We start from the raw sequence: 17,654 nt of genomic DNA on the forward strand, positions 1-17,654 counted from the left end.
CCACTTTGCAGCTCATTTACAGCCAGTAATTGTATTCAAGGTGAAAAAAAAACACTTTTCTCCCCCCATAACCAGCAGTGTGCTTTTTATGATTCAAGTGGCAGCAGAAGGAAAAAGCACATATTTTTCTGGACTTGTCCAAGTTTGCAGGATATAATTTATTGATATTCACTAAGGAAAAAAAAAAATCCAAACCCTAACCCAATTGTTTTATTTAGTTTTATTTTATTATTCCAATGTGTCAGCAATTGAGAATAGTAATTCAAGCGAGTTTTGCATTGGAAGTAATTATGCTAACTTGCCACTCAAATTTCTAGGACATTTTCCATAGGATTACTTGGGTACTTTGATGCAAACTATATTGAGGGTACTCTTAACATCCAGCTGTACCATTTTTCAGTAAGAAAGGCAGCCGTGTCTGCCAGACTTCCTACCTGTCTCCGCACGGCGGGGTGGGCTGAGCTGTGCGACACCAACATTTCAGCTGTCATTCTGAAATTAATTGGTATTGATAAAGTTCTATGCATGTTCTATATTACATTAACGCATTCCCTCACTGGAAAAATATTATTTAAGATAATAGAACTGTTTCTAGAGCCTTGTTTTAATAAAGTCTGTCCTGGCATACTTTTGCATTTCTATTTTATCAAATCTAAAAGCTGTTCTTTATCTTTGAGTAGGTGAAATGCTGATTCGTATCAATACCAACTCTTATCGCGGTGTGGTAATGTAAAACATGTATTTTGCAGCTGCATAAAAAATTAAACAAGGATTAAGCCAAACATCATTTAAAAAGGCATGCACACATACCATCCATGCAGCAAGGTGATTTGCACGCCGTGTGTGTGAGACAGAAATCGAAGGCAACACTTTCTATACCATTGGTCCTTTTATCCGGGAGAGGAACATTATTTTGGCAAGTCCACGATTGCCTATTTTATCTCACAAAAACGCTTTTTATGCCAAGGAGGGAGTAACATTCCTGTGTTATTCACACTGAGGAGAAACATGGAGCAGCTCCACAGGAACCTCTGGAGTCCCTCTGGGTTCATCCCCGTACAGCTGAGATCAGACCCCGAAACCGTCGCAGCTCCTGATGCCAACTACTGCCCCAACACAGCTCCCAGCGCAAAGCAAACATTCTCCAGATCATTCCTTCACATTTCCCATTGCTAAAATGGTATTTTCTCTCGTTAGCTTTTGTTCCTTTCAGATCTGCAAAAGACACTCAGGAAAGGTCAAATCCTCATCTGCTGCTTGTGGCTGGGCTGATTCACATCTGCTGAGGAGGAAAAACTGACACCACCAAATTTTAAATAAATACTAAAAATTACCGTGAGATGCAAAAGGCACGCAAGGAGATTTCTGAAACTAGCATAGCTGCAAATGATAAAGAAAAGGCTTTTACTACGCTTTTAAGCCCAAGATTAAGAGATTCTGCTATAATTCGTATTTGTTTCTCGCAATATGGATAGGGTGGAACTGTCAACAACAATGCAGAGAAAATACATTTATTTATTTATCATGTAAATACAACAAAATAGTTTCTATTCCAAAAGTAACCAAAGGAGACATTAGATAGCAGCTCCTGCAATCAGATCTTTTAAACACAGGCAGGTCGAGACAGTTTGCATCTGAGAACTGCAGAAGACCGTGCTTCCATGATCTCTGCACGGCTGTCGACTTCACCGACCGCCCGGCAGCCACACACGCCACGGGAAGACCCAGGCGACTCCATGTCTGCCGGTCTTAGATCCTCCAAGACAAAACAGCGGAATGGCTGAAATCAAGCCCAAACAACGCAGGATTTGAGGTGGTAACAGAGCTGGTGGCGATTCCCAGGAGCTTACGGAAAAGAGACCTCTGGGACGGGCTTTGGCGAAGTCAAGAGTTGGGTTGTAAAGATAACAACGTTTGTATATTTAGAATCTTCTAAAGGCGTTTCACTTGACACAGCACAAGCATGTTTAGAAGTTAAAGACAGCAAAAACCAACACGACACTTCTTTTTTTCCTTTTTTCCCAAGGATGTGCCCTAGTTAATTCAAAACCACTGGACTGGGATCATAACATACCCGAGAGCAGTACTACAGCCTGTGCAGTCCCCGGACGGTTAGATGGAGGACTACAACCGTCGCTTCTCACCTCTAAAACCTCCAGATCTCTGAACTAGCTGTGAACCTTGAAAGGGGATCAGCTTGCAAAGTGTTCTTGTGCTAATTGCCGGGCAGAACTGTGGCAGAAGAATGTGCCCATTCATCTCAAGCAAGATCAAGACTGAGAGAAAATTTATTTATTTAAAGTAAATTTACTGACACAAGAAATTTGCCTGGGCAACTATGGCAGGGTAACACTTGTGATTAATTTTTGCTTCGCACAGACCTTTGTTGGCTCAGGCATCAATAATAGCATCCAGCTAAGAACAGGTGAGATGATAACTGCTTTCCGTCCCCACCGAGGTAACCACACACGTGTTTTCCTGTTAACAAGATCAATAAACTTGACACATTCTGAAATCGAGGATTAACTCCTTTTACAGTGCTTGAAGTTGCCCAGGGTTATTGCTTTGAACGGCCAAAGCTAGAGTCATGCGTGTTTTTAATTATCAGGATAAATAATGTAACACCTTATAATCTTTCTCCTCGCACTTAACGATTTTGTGATGAAGTAACACAAATTGCGACTGAGCAGGTAACTACACACAGGCGGGCAGCTCAACTACGTTATCTTTATAGGATAAAAGGTTTTATACCTTATTGCACCAGTGAAAGCACCTTGGGTCAATACAGATTTCTTCCCATTTTTGATGTTTTTACTAGACTGAATAAACACTTGCCCCAAGACGGCAACCACTGTTTCTCCTAAAGGCTACGGAAGCCCAGGGTAAAATCTTAAGCTGAGCTCGGCATGACTTTACTCTGAGGGTGACGGAGCCCCGGCCCAGGCTGCACAGGGAGGTTGTGGAGTCTCCTTCTCTGGAGATATTCAAGCCCTGCCTGGACGCGGTGCTGTGCAGCCTGCTGTAGGTGACCCTGCTTGGGCAGGGGGTTGGACTGGGTGACCCACAGAGGTCCCTGCCAACCCCGACCATTCTGTGATTCTGTGTGACATGGCCTCACAACAAGGAGCTGCACTATTAGTTCAGGGCGAGGATTCTTTCTCCGCGGGCTGTCACAGCCCCTTCGCCACGGCGCTCCGGCTCACAGCGCTCGTGACGCTGGCGGATGACAGCGCGGCGGTGGGCAGCCCTTTCGCATCGCTGACGTTCAGGTGCTCCACACAAGAGAGACCCGTGTGAGCGTGGGGATGGCCGCAGCACGCCCGTCGCTTCCTCCACCGGGAGCGGAGGAGCTGGCTCTCAGCCGGCACACCGGAGGCAGGACATTATCCAGGGTGGAAGAAGAAACACCCCGTTACCACCAAACCATTTCTGAAATCAGAAGAGCTAAAGATACACGGCGGGGGTGGATGATTAAGGAAGGGAGTTCTGCAGCTGCCCTGCTCCTGGCTGGGGCAGCGATTTCGAGGGACAAGCAGGGGTCCAGCAGACAGCTCCGGGTCCCGGTCCTGGGATGTCTCATTAGGGAAAAAGCAAAGACTGGGTGCTGAGTCCGTCTGAAGGGGGAGGAGAAGCATCAAGTGCCCGTGGGAAGGGGGGCAGGAAGAAGGGGGCTACCTATGGACAGAGACAACTCTTCACGGCGGTGAAAGAGAGCCTAGGACAGGAGACAAATCCATCGCACAGAGGCCACAGGCACTGCCTCCCCTTCCAGTACCCACGCTTTGTTTGTAACACTATAATTAGTATAAGTAGTAGTACTTTTTGCTCTCTTTAATAATTCCTATCACAAGCAAACGGAGCTTTCACTACCTGAATGTTTCCAATGCTTCATCTTCGTTCACTTTTCAGCCTGCTGGCAGTGAGGCTGGCAGCCAGCCCACAAACCAAAAACCTGCTTGAAGTTGTGCCCAGAGCTGAGCGGCCGCATGCCATTAGGATCTGGTGAACCTCCGGCAGATCCCTCACTGCTCCTCCTCTGCTCGGTTCCCCATCAACACAAACTGAAAATAGCAGCAGAGGATTTGTGTAAGGAGTGTCAACAACAGCTGGGCACTAAAGTAAAAGAAGGTCAAAATAAGAAAGAGATTCAGATTTGCCCACTGAGATTTTACTACCTGGTTATGCAAGCTATTTTATTACAACCACAGAAACATTATAGGCCTTTACACAGGATTTCCCTTATAATTAAAGGCCTTACGGCATAGGGGAATCCCACTGTACCTTAGCGATGACCTCAGACATTAACTGGTTTCTGACATGTTTGACTACTCCTTTATCTCATCTCTTACAGCTGACAAACTCCCAGGGCTGTGCAAACTGCCAGAGGCCCAGGAGAAGCGCTATAAGGACATTCGGCCACCAGGAGTTGCAGGTTTTGAAGTAAAACAAGACCACACAAGACTTCCAAGCAGGCTTTCTCCGTGTGACAACAGTTCAATGCTCTCTTTCATGAAATCGTAATGAAGATGACTGATTCACAATTTAGTTTGCCAGTTTTCTCACTTAGTTACGCCTAACTCACACCATGACAGTTAGAAACGGTTTTATACCCTAAGTACATGACACAGGTTGTACAATTATTTATTATTATTATACAATTATTATTATTATATTATTTCCCTTCTTTCCTCCTACCTCTAAAGACCTTTACACCCATCTCCTCAGAAATAACACTTGTACACTGGGCAACAGTGGTAATGAGGCAACAGCCAGGCAAGAGGAACTCCAGTAACATACTCTCCTGCAACACCAAAGTCTGGCATTGACTGCCTTACCCCACCGCAGGCTGGTGGGGAGGGAAACCGAGGATGCTGGTTTCCAGCCTTTCAGCTTTTTGTTGTGTTGTTTTAACTGCTTAAGATAGACCAGCAAACCCCCGAAATATAATAGGAAGCTCCGAAAGCCTGGGACAGGGAGGGAGGAGGCTCTGGCACTTGGGCTGCGTCGTAAAATGCGCCCCTCCTCCCCAAAACCACAGCACCCATCTCTATTTTAGCAGCTCTTCGCTGAAGAGCCATTGAAGAAGGTACTGTATTGTAAATATACATAAATAAAAGACTAATAATCTCTGCTAGAAACTTTAAGATAGCACAATGTCCGAGCACAACACAGATCTGCTCAAATCCTGTGTGAATCAGAGACACCCTAAAACATCCTTTTTTTATTTGCCGTCTCTGAGGACAAGACCGACATTCAGGGCAAGACCTTTCCAAACTAAAGCAGCACAAAGACGGGCTCTGTTCAACCACTACAGTAACCTGACCCGGTCCAGGACGGGTGAAATTAATTGTTACTGCAGTATTGTCAGATCTTGCCTCATGGCCCTCGGGCTCAAAGAAATCCTTGTAAGTCATTTAAATTGCCCTTATGATTACAGCCAAATGAGAACCTTTTTTTGGTGAAAATTATTTCAGGGAGAAAACATCACCTCCTGAAAACTGGAACGTTTCACCAAAGCACAGTGGTTTGGACAAAATTACCACCGCAATCTTTTAGCAGCTCCAGAAGGAATTTTTGAGTTGGCTTCCAAACAGCTGTTATCAGGAATGACCACATGAAATATGGGACAAACAGGTCACACCTCTGCTCTAAAGCAGAGCCAGCGCCTTCCGCCTCTCAGGTGAGCATATGCTGGGCCAGGGGCTACGCAACACTTCTTTTCCAGGAAAAATGCTTAATGGTCTCAGCTCCATACATGGAATAAAACCAAATGTTGAAGGCTCAATCTTTTTAATCAAATCCAATACTTTTTTCCAACCAGTGTTAGCCACAGCCTTAACGTGGAGCTTAGTCGCACGGGTCCTCTGTCCTGGGGTGCGCTGAACTCCTACCCAGACAACTTCTGCTGGGGAGTTCAGTGGGAAAATGACCTCTGTGTGACATTAATATACTGCATTAATAGGAACGATACTTGGCAGGTCTGACTATTTGGTTTCATTCACACGACTCAGTTTATTACCAGACTCAGTCAGATGCAGACTGCCAACTGTATGCAATGATATTTGTTCTTTTTTTGCAACAGTTAAAGAATATCTCCATAACACAATACCCTGAAGGCTGCAGGAGATGATCAGGGTAAGTAAAGCAACTTTTCAGCCTCTCCTGACCTCTTTTTCCCCCCCCTTCTGTTGCCAAACAAGCAGAAACTTCAAAATGGTCTTCACTTTGCTCCTTTTAAACAAATTGGGGAAACACGCATGTAGTCTGTAACTCAGGGTCAGATTGTATAATTACAGATTATATAATTACAGGATTTCGTTAACGGTTTACATAAACGCTGACAATTGAGATCACCAATTAGAGAAATGAAAATCTATCCTCTACCTGCAATTTATGTACCAGCCCCCCCCCCCCCCCCCCAGGTTTCTGCGTGGGATTTGAAATGTTCCCGCAGCCACAGCGTTACAACAGGGCAATGAGGTACCTGAGCCTCGTTTATAAAGACAGAGTAAATTCACCTTTCAGTGTTATCCTCAGCCTCCATCAAAGATGCTCAAACAAGCTCAGTGCAAGGGGCTTAATGCAGCAAGGCTAAACTAACGCGCTAAAAAGCAGCTAAATATAAAAAGGCACAAGCCTGGATCCGGTGTTTCCAAAATGCTGAAAGCCGAGCACTTCCTAAGCCAGTACCAGCAGTTTCGCACCTTCCTCTCCACTCCTGCTGCAGGCTCCAGCACACGCACGCCCCACGCTGCCTGCAGACGCGGTGAGCTGGCAACGGTGCCGCTCCCAGGCAGGCAAGTTGGCTTCAGGACGAGGGGAACAAAATGCTGGGGTCAAGTTTTCGACTCCCCCAGTCTCCCGGGGTCTGGCTACAAATCCTGTGTGCAATGTCAGGGGTTAGTGACCGTGGAATCGGGTCGTGCTAAAGCCTCGTAGAAATAAAAGTACAAATACTCTCCAAATACTGACTGTAGCATTCCACGCAGGCCACTTCTATACCAAACATTTATTTGCATATGTAGTTGCCATGGGTGATCCTGTGCAGAATGAAAACAAATCCAGTTCTTCACAGCACATTGTCTTTTCCCTTGTCTTCTAAAAATGCATTAGGGAACTGGCTCCTGACGTCCAAGTCATAATGTACTTCAGTCATTTTTCCCTCCCCACTTAAAAAAATATTGACATCAGTGTAATTAATTTGTTTTCAGATAATACAACTATGTCTCCATATTGTGTCACTCCTTTCCCCCGTGCCGCCTGAGGACAGACGGGCTTCCTGTTTGCACTACGGGCAGATAAGAGTGGAACACTTCAGCTAAAATTTGTAAAAATATTTATCAGACACCCTTTCAAAAGTGAAAAGCACTTCTAAGGTCAATCTTTCTCCAAACTACAGGCCAGTTTCTTTTCTGTAGACTTACCACAGCATAGCAAAATATAATTTAACCCACTTCATTAGCAAGAGCTGGGGTAAGAGCTCTGTGGCAAAGAACTCGGATTCTTGCAGCATTGCTCACACGCAAACCCGCAGACGATGCACGGCCACAGCAGACAAGAACAATAATCCCGTGGCACAGGTTTTGGTCTGCGCCTCCGGAGACCGAGCTCAATTCTCCGTTTCGTTACAGGCTACACACACAACAGCTTGGGCAAACCACCCCTGGGTGTCAACCCCGGACAAGGCGACCGGGGTGACTTCAGCTGCATCCGAAGCAGCTCACACAGCTGCAGTTAAGGCAATCGAAACACACCTTTAATCTCAGCCTGGCTCAGTTTCCTGTATGTGGTCTGGGAGCTAAGAGGAGGTAAAGAGGCAAAGGATCCTGGGATTCTCAGATAACGTGTATATTTAGCTACATAAGTACCTTGAGATAGATAAAATGCACTAGAATTCTTTTAATACAAGACACAAATATGGCTCTCTAAATTCTGTACCACATTTACACAGGCGTTGCTATTTATTTTTGCTTGCTCAGAAGTCCAAGAGCGTGTCTCCTCCTCAGCCACACACCCTGGTACCTCAGCAGTCACCTACAGGAACGTCGCAAAGAAAATCGCAGCAGAATAATCAGAACACGGGAAAAGGTGAGACAGTGGCATAGCAGATAAGGGTGCACCAGATCAAAGAGCCAGTGAAGAGGACAAGTCCAGCTACCCCTGGAAACATTTCAGTTCCACGACTGGCATGCTCACAGCTGATAATCCGACCTTCAGGCCCCAGCAAGACTAAAGGAGCATTATTTTCACTCGAATGAAGTAATGCAACAGAACGTAACGTGGTTTCTGTCAGCATCAGCCACTCGGACTCCATCTTCATACCACGTGGTTTTTCTGCACAAATATATTTATATTGGCCTCCACATAGAATATCCCACTTCAAGTGTGTGTCTTGGACCCCGTATGCCATACGTACAAGCTGTTGCACCAACACGCAGTGGGGCTATAAAAGATCCCGTGCCAAAACTCGCGGGACCTGCCTTCAGCCCTCATCCAAAATTTCCACCGTCACCAAGCGACACGGTGGCAGTTTCTGTGATGGCCACAAAACACTTTGTTGCAGGACACCAGGACAGGAGATCAGCACACCTCCTTCTCCCAGAGCCTGGGGCCAAGCCCGGGTGCAGGAGCGCTGGGTGCCGGGGGCAGGCACGGGCAGCAGCAGGGCGGTCGGTCTCGGGATGCTGCTGGAGCGGCTCCCTGGTGAGTCTACTCTCACCTCTTTATTGGCATTTTTTTTTTCTATAAAATTTAGCTTCTGTGGCCAAAAGGGGAACATCTCTGTCGCTGTTTGAAATCCACAACCAAACACACAGTTGGCCAAGCCTCACCTGGATGCTGGCCAGCGGTTACGCGTTTTCTCATCGAAGGAACCATGCTGACATCCAGCCACACAGAGCCACTGTATAAAAGATCTGCTTTACTAAAAAACCCAGATGTGATTAACTAAAAAAAAAAAAAAAAAAAGGTCTTAATCACTGAAAAAGAGGATGGGAAAATCCTGCGGGGTTTGTGGTTTCACAAGCTTTGCAAGCTATTTCGGGGAATCACAAACCCCATTTGATTTTATGAATCAAATGCCCTTTAAAATTACAGCCCTCTCCTCCTCTCCTCATTCCCCGTGGTTAAATAAAGAACAAAACAATACCATATTTAGGTTATACATCTAGAAAAGGCTCCGTTAAGAATAAAAAGGACTGTTCAAGAGCAGTACTGACACAAGGACTGTATATACTCTACTCCGGAGGTGCCAGGCTGCGGTATACACGTCCAGGCTGATTTACATTCACGCCGTTGTCTCTCTGCCACACAGCAACCACTGCACATCCAAGAGCCGCAATATTGATGAGCTCGACATTTTTCTCCCCTAAAACCTAAAACACCGTGTCTTGCGAACTTACAGCATACTTCTAAGAGGTGCCATGCTGTTCTTCCAAGGTTTCCACCGTAAGAAAGTCAAAAGTCTGCCATGCTGAGTGAAATATTTCACCTGTAGCTTAAGCCTTTTTGAAATGTACTCACAGCACAATAAATTGCGTGTGGTTTTTGTACAGCTCCGACACAGAGTGCGCGGAGCATTTTCCTGACCTCTACCCACCGCACTACACTCCAGCAGGCTTTGTCCCGCTCGCTTTTAGACCTGACCATGTAAAAAGGCATTTTTGTTTTCTTTCTACAGCTCCTGTGGCAGTTCTCCAACAGCGTGCAGGTGGGCTCCACCTCCTCTGGTTTCAGCGCCTCGGATTTCTCCCGGAGTGGGTGAAGCTCAGGGTAAGCACAGGGCCATCGCTCCAGGTAGTGGAAACAATACAAAATGAGAAAAAAAGGACAATAATAATAATAATAATGGAAAAGACCAGGCACACAACAATTTTTCAGGCCATATCATCTCTATTGTTACACTAAATTCTCTCACCTCGGGGAATCTGCTGTGCTCTGACCTCAGCCCTTTCTGATTTCGATCTCCGTAGCAACCGGAGAGACCCGAGGTTAAGATACACACTTCTGTGTCCAAAGGACCAAACCTTGCCACGGATGATGGATAAAAAGCGAGTTTCAAAGTGATGCGAAGCATGGGAACTTCAAAAATAACGTTAAAGTTCTGGTCTTTCAGGAAATTTTTAGAAGCGATGACTACAGTGCTGCATACATACGTGTGTACTATATATCTATATTTCTGTGCATGTATACACAAACATGCAACGCACAAGTATCACAGAATCACAGAATCACAGAATAGTAGGGGTTGGAAGGGACCTCTGTGGGTCATCTAGTCCAACCCCCCTGCCGAAGCAGGGTCACCTACAGCAGGCTGCACAGGACCTTGTCCAGGCGGGTCTGGAATATCTCCAGAGAAGGAGACTCCACAACTTCCCTGGGCAGCCTGGGCCAGGGCTCCGTCACCCTCAGAGGGAAGAAGTTCTTCCTCATGTTCAGACGGAACTTCTTGTGCCCCAGTTTGTGCCCATTGCCCCTTGTCCTGTCACTGGGCACCACTGAAAAGAGCTTGGCCCCATCCTCCTGACACCCACCCTTCAGATATTTGTAGGCATTTATAAGGTCCCCTCGCAGCCTTCTCTTCTTCAGGCTGAACAAGCCCAGTTCCCTCAACCTCTCCTCGTAGGGGAGATGCTCCAGTATACATCGACACATGCTGGAAAATAGTTAACTAGCAAAACGCTCCCTTTGATCCTCCTCAAATTAGTCAATGAATTCAATTTGAGTTTGCATTCATAGAAAAAAAAAAGAAGGGCTAAAGTAGCCGGTGGTGGCCTTTGACGTGGCGAGCCAGCAGGACCTGCCATATCTGCCAGCAGAGCCCCCCCGCCGGGTCCCACGTGAGCTGGAGGTGCCCTTGACACCATGCACTCCACGGAAACTATTCCAGCAGTCCGAGAGCCGGAGCCGGCGCAGCCGCCCAGCTCCCCGGCACGCATCCGGGCTGCGGGACGGAGGCGTTGGCAGTCGCCGAGCTGCTTGTAGCTGGCGCTGTATCTGTAGCACCTTCCGGCAAAACGAAAGATAAAATAATGATTTATTTATAACGCAGGAACGCGTGGGGCTTTTGTTTTCCAACAAAAGAGGCTTCTTCAAGCTATGTCAGAGCAGCAGAGCACGTTACTGGAATGTAACTCCACGGCCTGGCAGATCAGGGCTTCAAAGCCGACCTTTGCCAAACACAAGAGAGTTAAAGGAAGGACGTTGCAGTCAGCCGGGGTTTTACACCGCAGCAGCCCCCGGGGTTCTTGGTTTCCTTAGGGACTGCAGCGGTACGCTGCTGCTGGAGCTTCTTTCGTTCGCTTCAGACTGATCTGCAAATCAGACTTTCGGCTCTAGCTAACTATAACAGTGCTTAAGGAAAGCAGAAAGACTAAGGATACAGCACACATGAATTATTATTTTATCTAGCATTGCCTGCCTTCTTTTACAGGAGTCATCCATTTAACCTCTTTACTTTTAAGCTACAGTTGGATCATCTGTTTTTCTGCCATCACATCAGTGCAGAACTCTGCACCTATGAATTATCTGAAGAAAAAGTGCTGAGCATATGGATTTTTTCTAAAAACATGATCCTCAAAAAATGAAATCCTTACATGAACAGAACTTTCCACTCATGGTAGATTGATAAAGACAACATGGGAAAAGCACGCCCACTGAGCAAGGCTGCTGCTTGCCACTGAGTTTGTTCATTGCCTTATCACAGGAGAAGAAAGTCATGCTGATAAGGCACAAACACTACCCAAGTACGAGTTTTCATTTCCCCAACATCCTTCAAAGTGCTTCCATATTTAACCTTCACTTATCCACTGCAAAATAATATGATATGTCCCTATGATGATGTGTGATAAGTGCCCAGAGCTCAGCCTGCACAGCAAGGGAAGACAGACTTAGGTTCCCAAGAACGTGTTTTGGGGAAACGAAACCAGCTGGACCCGCGGACCCACAGCCACTTTAACCAAAGCTCCACAACCAATGCCCGAACTTTTGAGAAAATGACAGGAAGACATTTTCTGAGCCAGCTTCCCAGGCTATTCCTTGCAGAACGTGTTTCCCCACAGGACTCCCATGAGTCTCAAACGACGGGAAGGGTGGTTGACCATGGAGCGCATCTATCAGTCTGGAACCTGAAAACTGAGTCCAGCATAGATGGGGTTGGTTTTCATAGATAAAAGCAGGTATTTCTCATTACTATGCCTATTGCTTATCTAATCGCAACGAGGAGTCCTACAATGGCATCACAGCTACAAAACAACCTAATAGTCTGAGGGCTGATGCATTCGAAGGGTCTCACAGGGAGCAGTCTTTAAGTTCTCCTGAAGAAACTTGCATTCAAAATACCAGGAAAATGAGGTATTAATCTCTAGAAAAACTTAAATAAATTTATTTTTCAGACAAGAAAACCTAGCAGAGCTGTACGAAATGTTCTGTTCCCCTGTGCTCAAGCGTACTGCTGCCTTTAGCCAGCACTTCTTCACATGCTTTTTTGTGACAACTACGTATGTCATGTGGGATCACCGCTACCACAGGCACTTCCACCACATTTTCATTAATTTCACAGCTACAAATTTGTTTGCCAGCTTGTATGAGGAGAAGGCTATGCATGAGTAGGCTATGCAATACTCTAAATACTGTTCGCGTGGAAAGCACAGCAAGCAGCGCGGAGCAGATTTCGAGGCACTTTCCCTCCTGCATTCCACAACGTGCAGCTTCTCTCCGCAATCTCACCTCACACAGCCGGACCTAACCCGCTGCTGCTATCCCTAAGGCTCCTGCACTCATGCCACGGGCAGCAGATATGAACTAGGTCCAAGATGACGTACGTTGACCCTTTTTTTACTCTGATTTAGTAAGAGTTCCAAGTTTACCGTTTCTTTGTCATAAGCTCCTTCCTGATTCTCTTATTTCATAGATTAAATCTGGTTAGCTTCTACAGGAATGTAAATGTTCTCCGTTCAGTAAAACAGAGATCCCTTTGCATGTTTCTTTGGCCATGCTTCTCTCCAATGTTTAGTACAATGTGACCTCTTGCTAGACAGAGCCCACAACCTCCCAGGATAATGAAGTGTGATTAAATATCCTTTTTGGTTCCAAAATTACAGGGCACAATTATAAAGCCAACTATTAAAGAAGAAGTCTCACTTTATTTTTACCTTTTCACACCCTTTGTGTTTGTACCCACGTATGCCAACAGGCAGCGAATGCTGAAAACAAAATGAAAATCGTGGATTAAGTCACTTTCAAGCCAATTTAATGTTTGATACAGAGCATACAGAAAACAGTGCTTGTTTGTTCCCTGGATACATGGGCTTTGCACGCAGAGTAAGAAGGGCCATGTTCAGATGGAAGAAGGGTGCTTAGCTCAGGTGGAGTGTAATACTCCCAGTCTCCAAACTAGCATGCGTGACACTAGCTTGGTTTTTTCTCCATGGCCTGGATGATGCTGTGTAGATGTCGCCTTGGAGCTCTGCCCAACACTCACTGAATGAGGGGGACCATCTGCTGTTACTTCTCTGCAACTGGGTGAGGCTTTTAGCTAGTTAAGTTGTGGTCTTTAATCCAAAACCCTGCCAGAAGCAAAAAATGGGAAAAAGGTCCACAATCTATTTTGTTTTTAAAAAGTGAGGCAATCCTGAGTGCCCTAGACAGTGAAATTCCAGCACAGCGCTCTGCTTTCTGTGCTCACACCACTCTACTCCGGGTTTCTGATCATCAAGGATGTGTTGCTCAACCTTACAAATTCAGAAACCCCAGACTAGGTGGAAGCAGACACAAACCACACGTCTTCTCAAGCCATTAAAGTCTCCAAACTGATAAAGAGCACAACAGCCCCCACTCCCCACAGCAACGTGACGCTTGCCTCCCCAGAACATCGCAATCACAGAAAGGAGTCTGAGTCCGAGCAAAGAGCTCCCCATCCAAAACAAACTCCCTAACTTCATGTCAGGCACCTTCAAAAGGAAAACAAACCCACATTTTATGATGTTCCATTAGAGGGCATCCTAGGATGTCCTTTTGTGGCCAGACACTTCCCCTAATTTATACCCTCTGCAACACTTAGTGAATGATCTTTCATAAGGACAGCCAGGAACAGTCACATCCCCAAACTTCTGCATCCCTTGTAATCACATTAATAGTTTCACTTTATATTTCAGTCGGTGCTGTATTTCTCTGCTAATGGTGCAGCTTCCCTCACCAGGAGAGGCGGCTTGTCTGTATCGTTCCATGGACAGAAGATGTCAATCAGCTGGACACACTATCGCAAAACTAGTTTCAAACTTCAGAACAGTTACAGATCACACTTGAAAACAATAAGGGACTAGAAAAGGTGAGCAAGTTTGACCACTTGTCTTGAGCCTAGAGGGGAAGGTAAACATATATCCTCAAAAGCTACCAAAGACAGAAGCTCCACTGCCAAAATACGACGACGCAGCAACTGCTCAGACCCAGTGGCAGGGACCCAGCAGCAGGAACCAAACCCGAGCTCCATGATGCAAGGAGCTGTTGTAAAAATAGCCTCTACTCCCACCCACGTACTCAATCTTTAAAAACTCAGTTTTAAGACAAATACAGCTTATGACCATCAGTCTCCTTAAAATCAGTAAGAATCCTGTAAGTAGTAAAATCTACTTATAGTGACAAATATTTTCCAGATTGGGCTGTGACATGTATGAAGCTCAGTTTCTACTCGTACCTGTAGGCACACTGAAATCAGTTCACAGACTGCAGGCACCAGAGGATCTAAAGGTAATAATATTGGAAATTAAGAAGTCTAGTGTAAGAAATAGGAGCTGACATGATAACATGAAAATACATCTACGAGGCAGATAATTCACTTACAATAAATTACCATACTATCTGACTTAAAGTGGAATGTAAAAGTGGTCCTGTCACACAAAATGAAAAACGAACTCCTGACTGCCGAAACGCAAGATTAATGAATCGACATAACAGACATGAAACAACTTACGATGATCCTGGACTTGCTGTTGGCGGGGGACCTGCAAAAGTGACAGAAGAAAAACAGTGTGATGAGTTACGGTGAGGTAGCAAGCAGGAAGCTTTTGAAAACCTTTTAAAAGATAAAAGTAACAGTCTGTCATGTTGGATGTGGTTTATGTAGTTTAACAGACGAGTCGCAGTTTCTCAGTACCACAGACAAGACTGTATCCTGGAGCAATGCCTGTCTGCAGAACGCCGTAGACGAGGACAAGAAACAGGCGAGGACCTCATCCCGCGTTTCAACTGTGTCTCGGGCCATCACAGAGAAGGTTACAGCAAACCACAGGAGGCTTGTACAAACGCATGTTGTAACTATAACTGGGAGAAAGCAGCACCATTTCCCTCTATCAATCTTCATTATTTATCAGGGAATTCATCCTAGGCCTGATTCACACGCACTGATCACATTTGCTGTGCCCTCAGCGGCCTTCGGCTGAGCGGGCTGGGGTGCACGTTCACCGGCACGGCGCAGACCGAAAAGTCGGCAGCAGGAGAGTTCAGGGAAGCTCATACTAAGGAGTATTTGCTCTAGAAACTGAACTGTGACATTAAATCTCGCTCCAGTCAGAAACAAGAAAAATACTCACTGTTTTCTACAGGATCATCTATGAAAGTATCATTGCTCAGATAAAAATCTCCTACATTTCAGATACCAGCTAAAGGACAACAACTGCCTCATGAGAGAACATCTAATGATTAATTTCTTACTAGAATTTAGGAAATGTGGGAGATTTATGTAAAAAGACTATGAAACTCATTACATACATCACTCATTATCTGTTATTTGTCCAGTTCCTAAGAGGATTAACTAAGACTCTCTGCAAACATCTTCATCTCAGTGAATTATTTCCCTCTGAAATGTGGAGGTGGAGGAGAAGACACACAAAACCTGTTTCTTGTTTGGAATCTTCTCAGTCGTAAGATCAGCTTTGAAGGCAATTATCTCAATATAAACTTCGAAGAAAAAGTGCTTATTTTACCTGACAGGTAGATATATGTATATATCACTAACACGCCTCCAACCTATACTGCAAGCTGAAATTTCTCACTTACTCGAGACAAAGGAGGTCACTCAGGCACTTGAGAATAAAAGATTTATTCTCCTCTGGCCTGAGTCCGCTTAGGTAGCGTATTAATGAACACTGCTGTTTAGTGACCCTGTGTTTCAGTCCTGCTGCAAGCAGGATTTATATAGTAAAAGCCACTGCTACAGCTGGCAACACGGGTATCTCAGCTGAGCAGAAAGCAAACAGGCAGAGAGGAGTAACTGCCATCCCAGAGATGCTCCCACAAATCGGCTGAGTCCGACCGGCTGATACTACTACATCTGTGCGTTCATTCTCCATGGACAAACACACCTTTCTCCAGAGTTCTTTTTCTAAATGAAGAGCTTAAAAGGAGAAAACTTACCAAATTTTACAAACAGCACACCAGTTGTAGAAACAGTCTTTCTGCCATTAGTCGCAACGCACTGGAAGTAGCCAGTATCTGTGGTGTCAAGGTTCCTTATTCGCAGTCGAGACCCATAGCTTGTGGCACGGAAGGAGATCCTCCGGGGTTCCTGGACAACCGGTGCGTCGTTCTTCAGCCAACGGACCGTCGGGGGAGGGTTGCCGGAGACTTTGCAGTGCAGCTCTGCAGTCTGGCCAAGGGTGGTGGTTATGTTATTCATAGGTTCATCAAGCGTCAAGAAGTAATCTGTTATGTAAAAAGAAAAAAGGGTGAATAAAGAATTCCAGCTCAGAAAATCACAGAATCACAGAGTGTTACCGGTTGGCAGGGACCTCTGTGGGTCACCCAGCCCAACCCCCTGCCCAAGCAGGGTCACCCAGAGCCGGCTGCACAGCACCACGTCCAGGCGGGGCTGGAATATCTCCAGAGAGGGAGACTCCACAGCCTCCCTGGGCAGCCTGGGCCAGGGCTCCGTCACCCTCAGAGGGAAGAAGTTCTTTCTCAAGTTCAGATGGAACTTCCCATGCTCCAGTTTGTGCCCGTTGCCCCTTGTCCTGTCGCTGGGCACCACTGCAAAGAGTCTGGCCCTGTCCTCCTGACCCCCACCCTGCAGATATTTAGAGGCATTTCTAAGGTCCCCTCTCAGCCTTCTCTTCTCCAGGCTGAACAAGCCCAGCTCCCTCAGCCTCTCCTCATAGGAGAGATGCTCCAGTCCCCTCCTCATCCTCGTAGCCCTCCGCTGGACTCTCTCCAGTAGCTCTTCATCTTTCTTGAACTGGGGAGCCCAGAACTGGACACAGCACTGCAGATGGGGCCTCCCCAGGGCAGAGAAGAGGGGGAGGAGAACCTCCCTCGACCTGCTGCCCACACTCCTCTTGATGCACCCCAGGATGCCATTGGCCTTCTTGGCAACCAGGGCACACTGCTCGCTCATGGTCAACCTGTCGTCCCTCTCCGCAGAGCTGCTCTCCAGCAGGTCCGCCCCAAGCCTGTACAGGTGCCTGGGGTTGTTCTCCCCAGGTGCAGGACCCTGCACTTGCCCCTGTTGAATTTCATCAGGTTAAATGCCATTTTAAAGAAAGCCCATTCTTGTCTCTGAAAGGGAAGCAAAGGAAGTGGCTATCAGGTTTAGTAGAAACCAGTACTACTTATTAACTGATGTTTTAGGGCAGGCAATAGGTCTCACACAGTTTTGCACGGTA

At 46.1% G+C, this 17,654-nt stretch overlaps 1 protein-coding gene across 1 annotated transcript in view; it reads right to left on the reverse strand.

The window, feature by feature from the left end:
- The window catches only part of ROR1 (receptor tyrosine kinase like orphan receptor 1), a 178,038-nt gene that overhangs the window by 27,800 nt on the left and 132,584 nt on the right, over window positions 1-17,654 (reverse strand). The window contains exons 3-4 of the mRNA XM_075424307.1: window positions 16,411-16,698; window positions 14,969-14,999 (exon numbers count right to left, since the gene is read on the reverse strand). Coding sequence (XP_075280422.1) covers window positions 14,969-14,999; window positions 16,411-16,698 — 319 coding nt within the window. The remainder of the gene's footprint in view (window positions 1-14,968; window positions 15,000-16,410; window positions 16,699-17,654) is intronic.

The sequence above is a fragment of the Opisthocomus hoazin genome, chromosome 6 (assembly GCF_030867145.1).
Source record: "Opisthocomus hoazin isolate bOpiHoa1 chromosome 6, bOpiHoa1.hap1, whole genome shotgun sequence".
NCBI classification, from domain to species: domain Eukaryota; kingdom Metazoa; phylum Chordata; class Aves; order Opisthocomiformes; family Opisthocomidae; genus Opisthocomus; species Opisthocomus hoazin.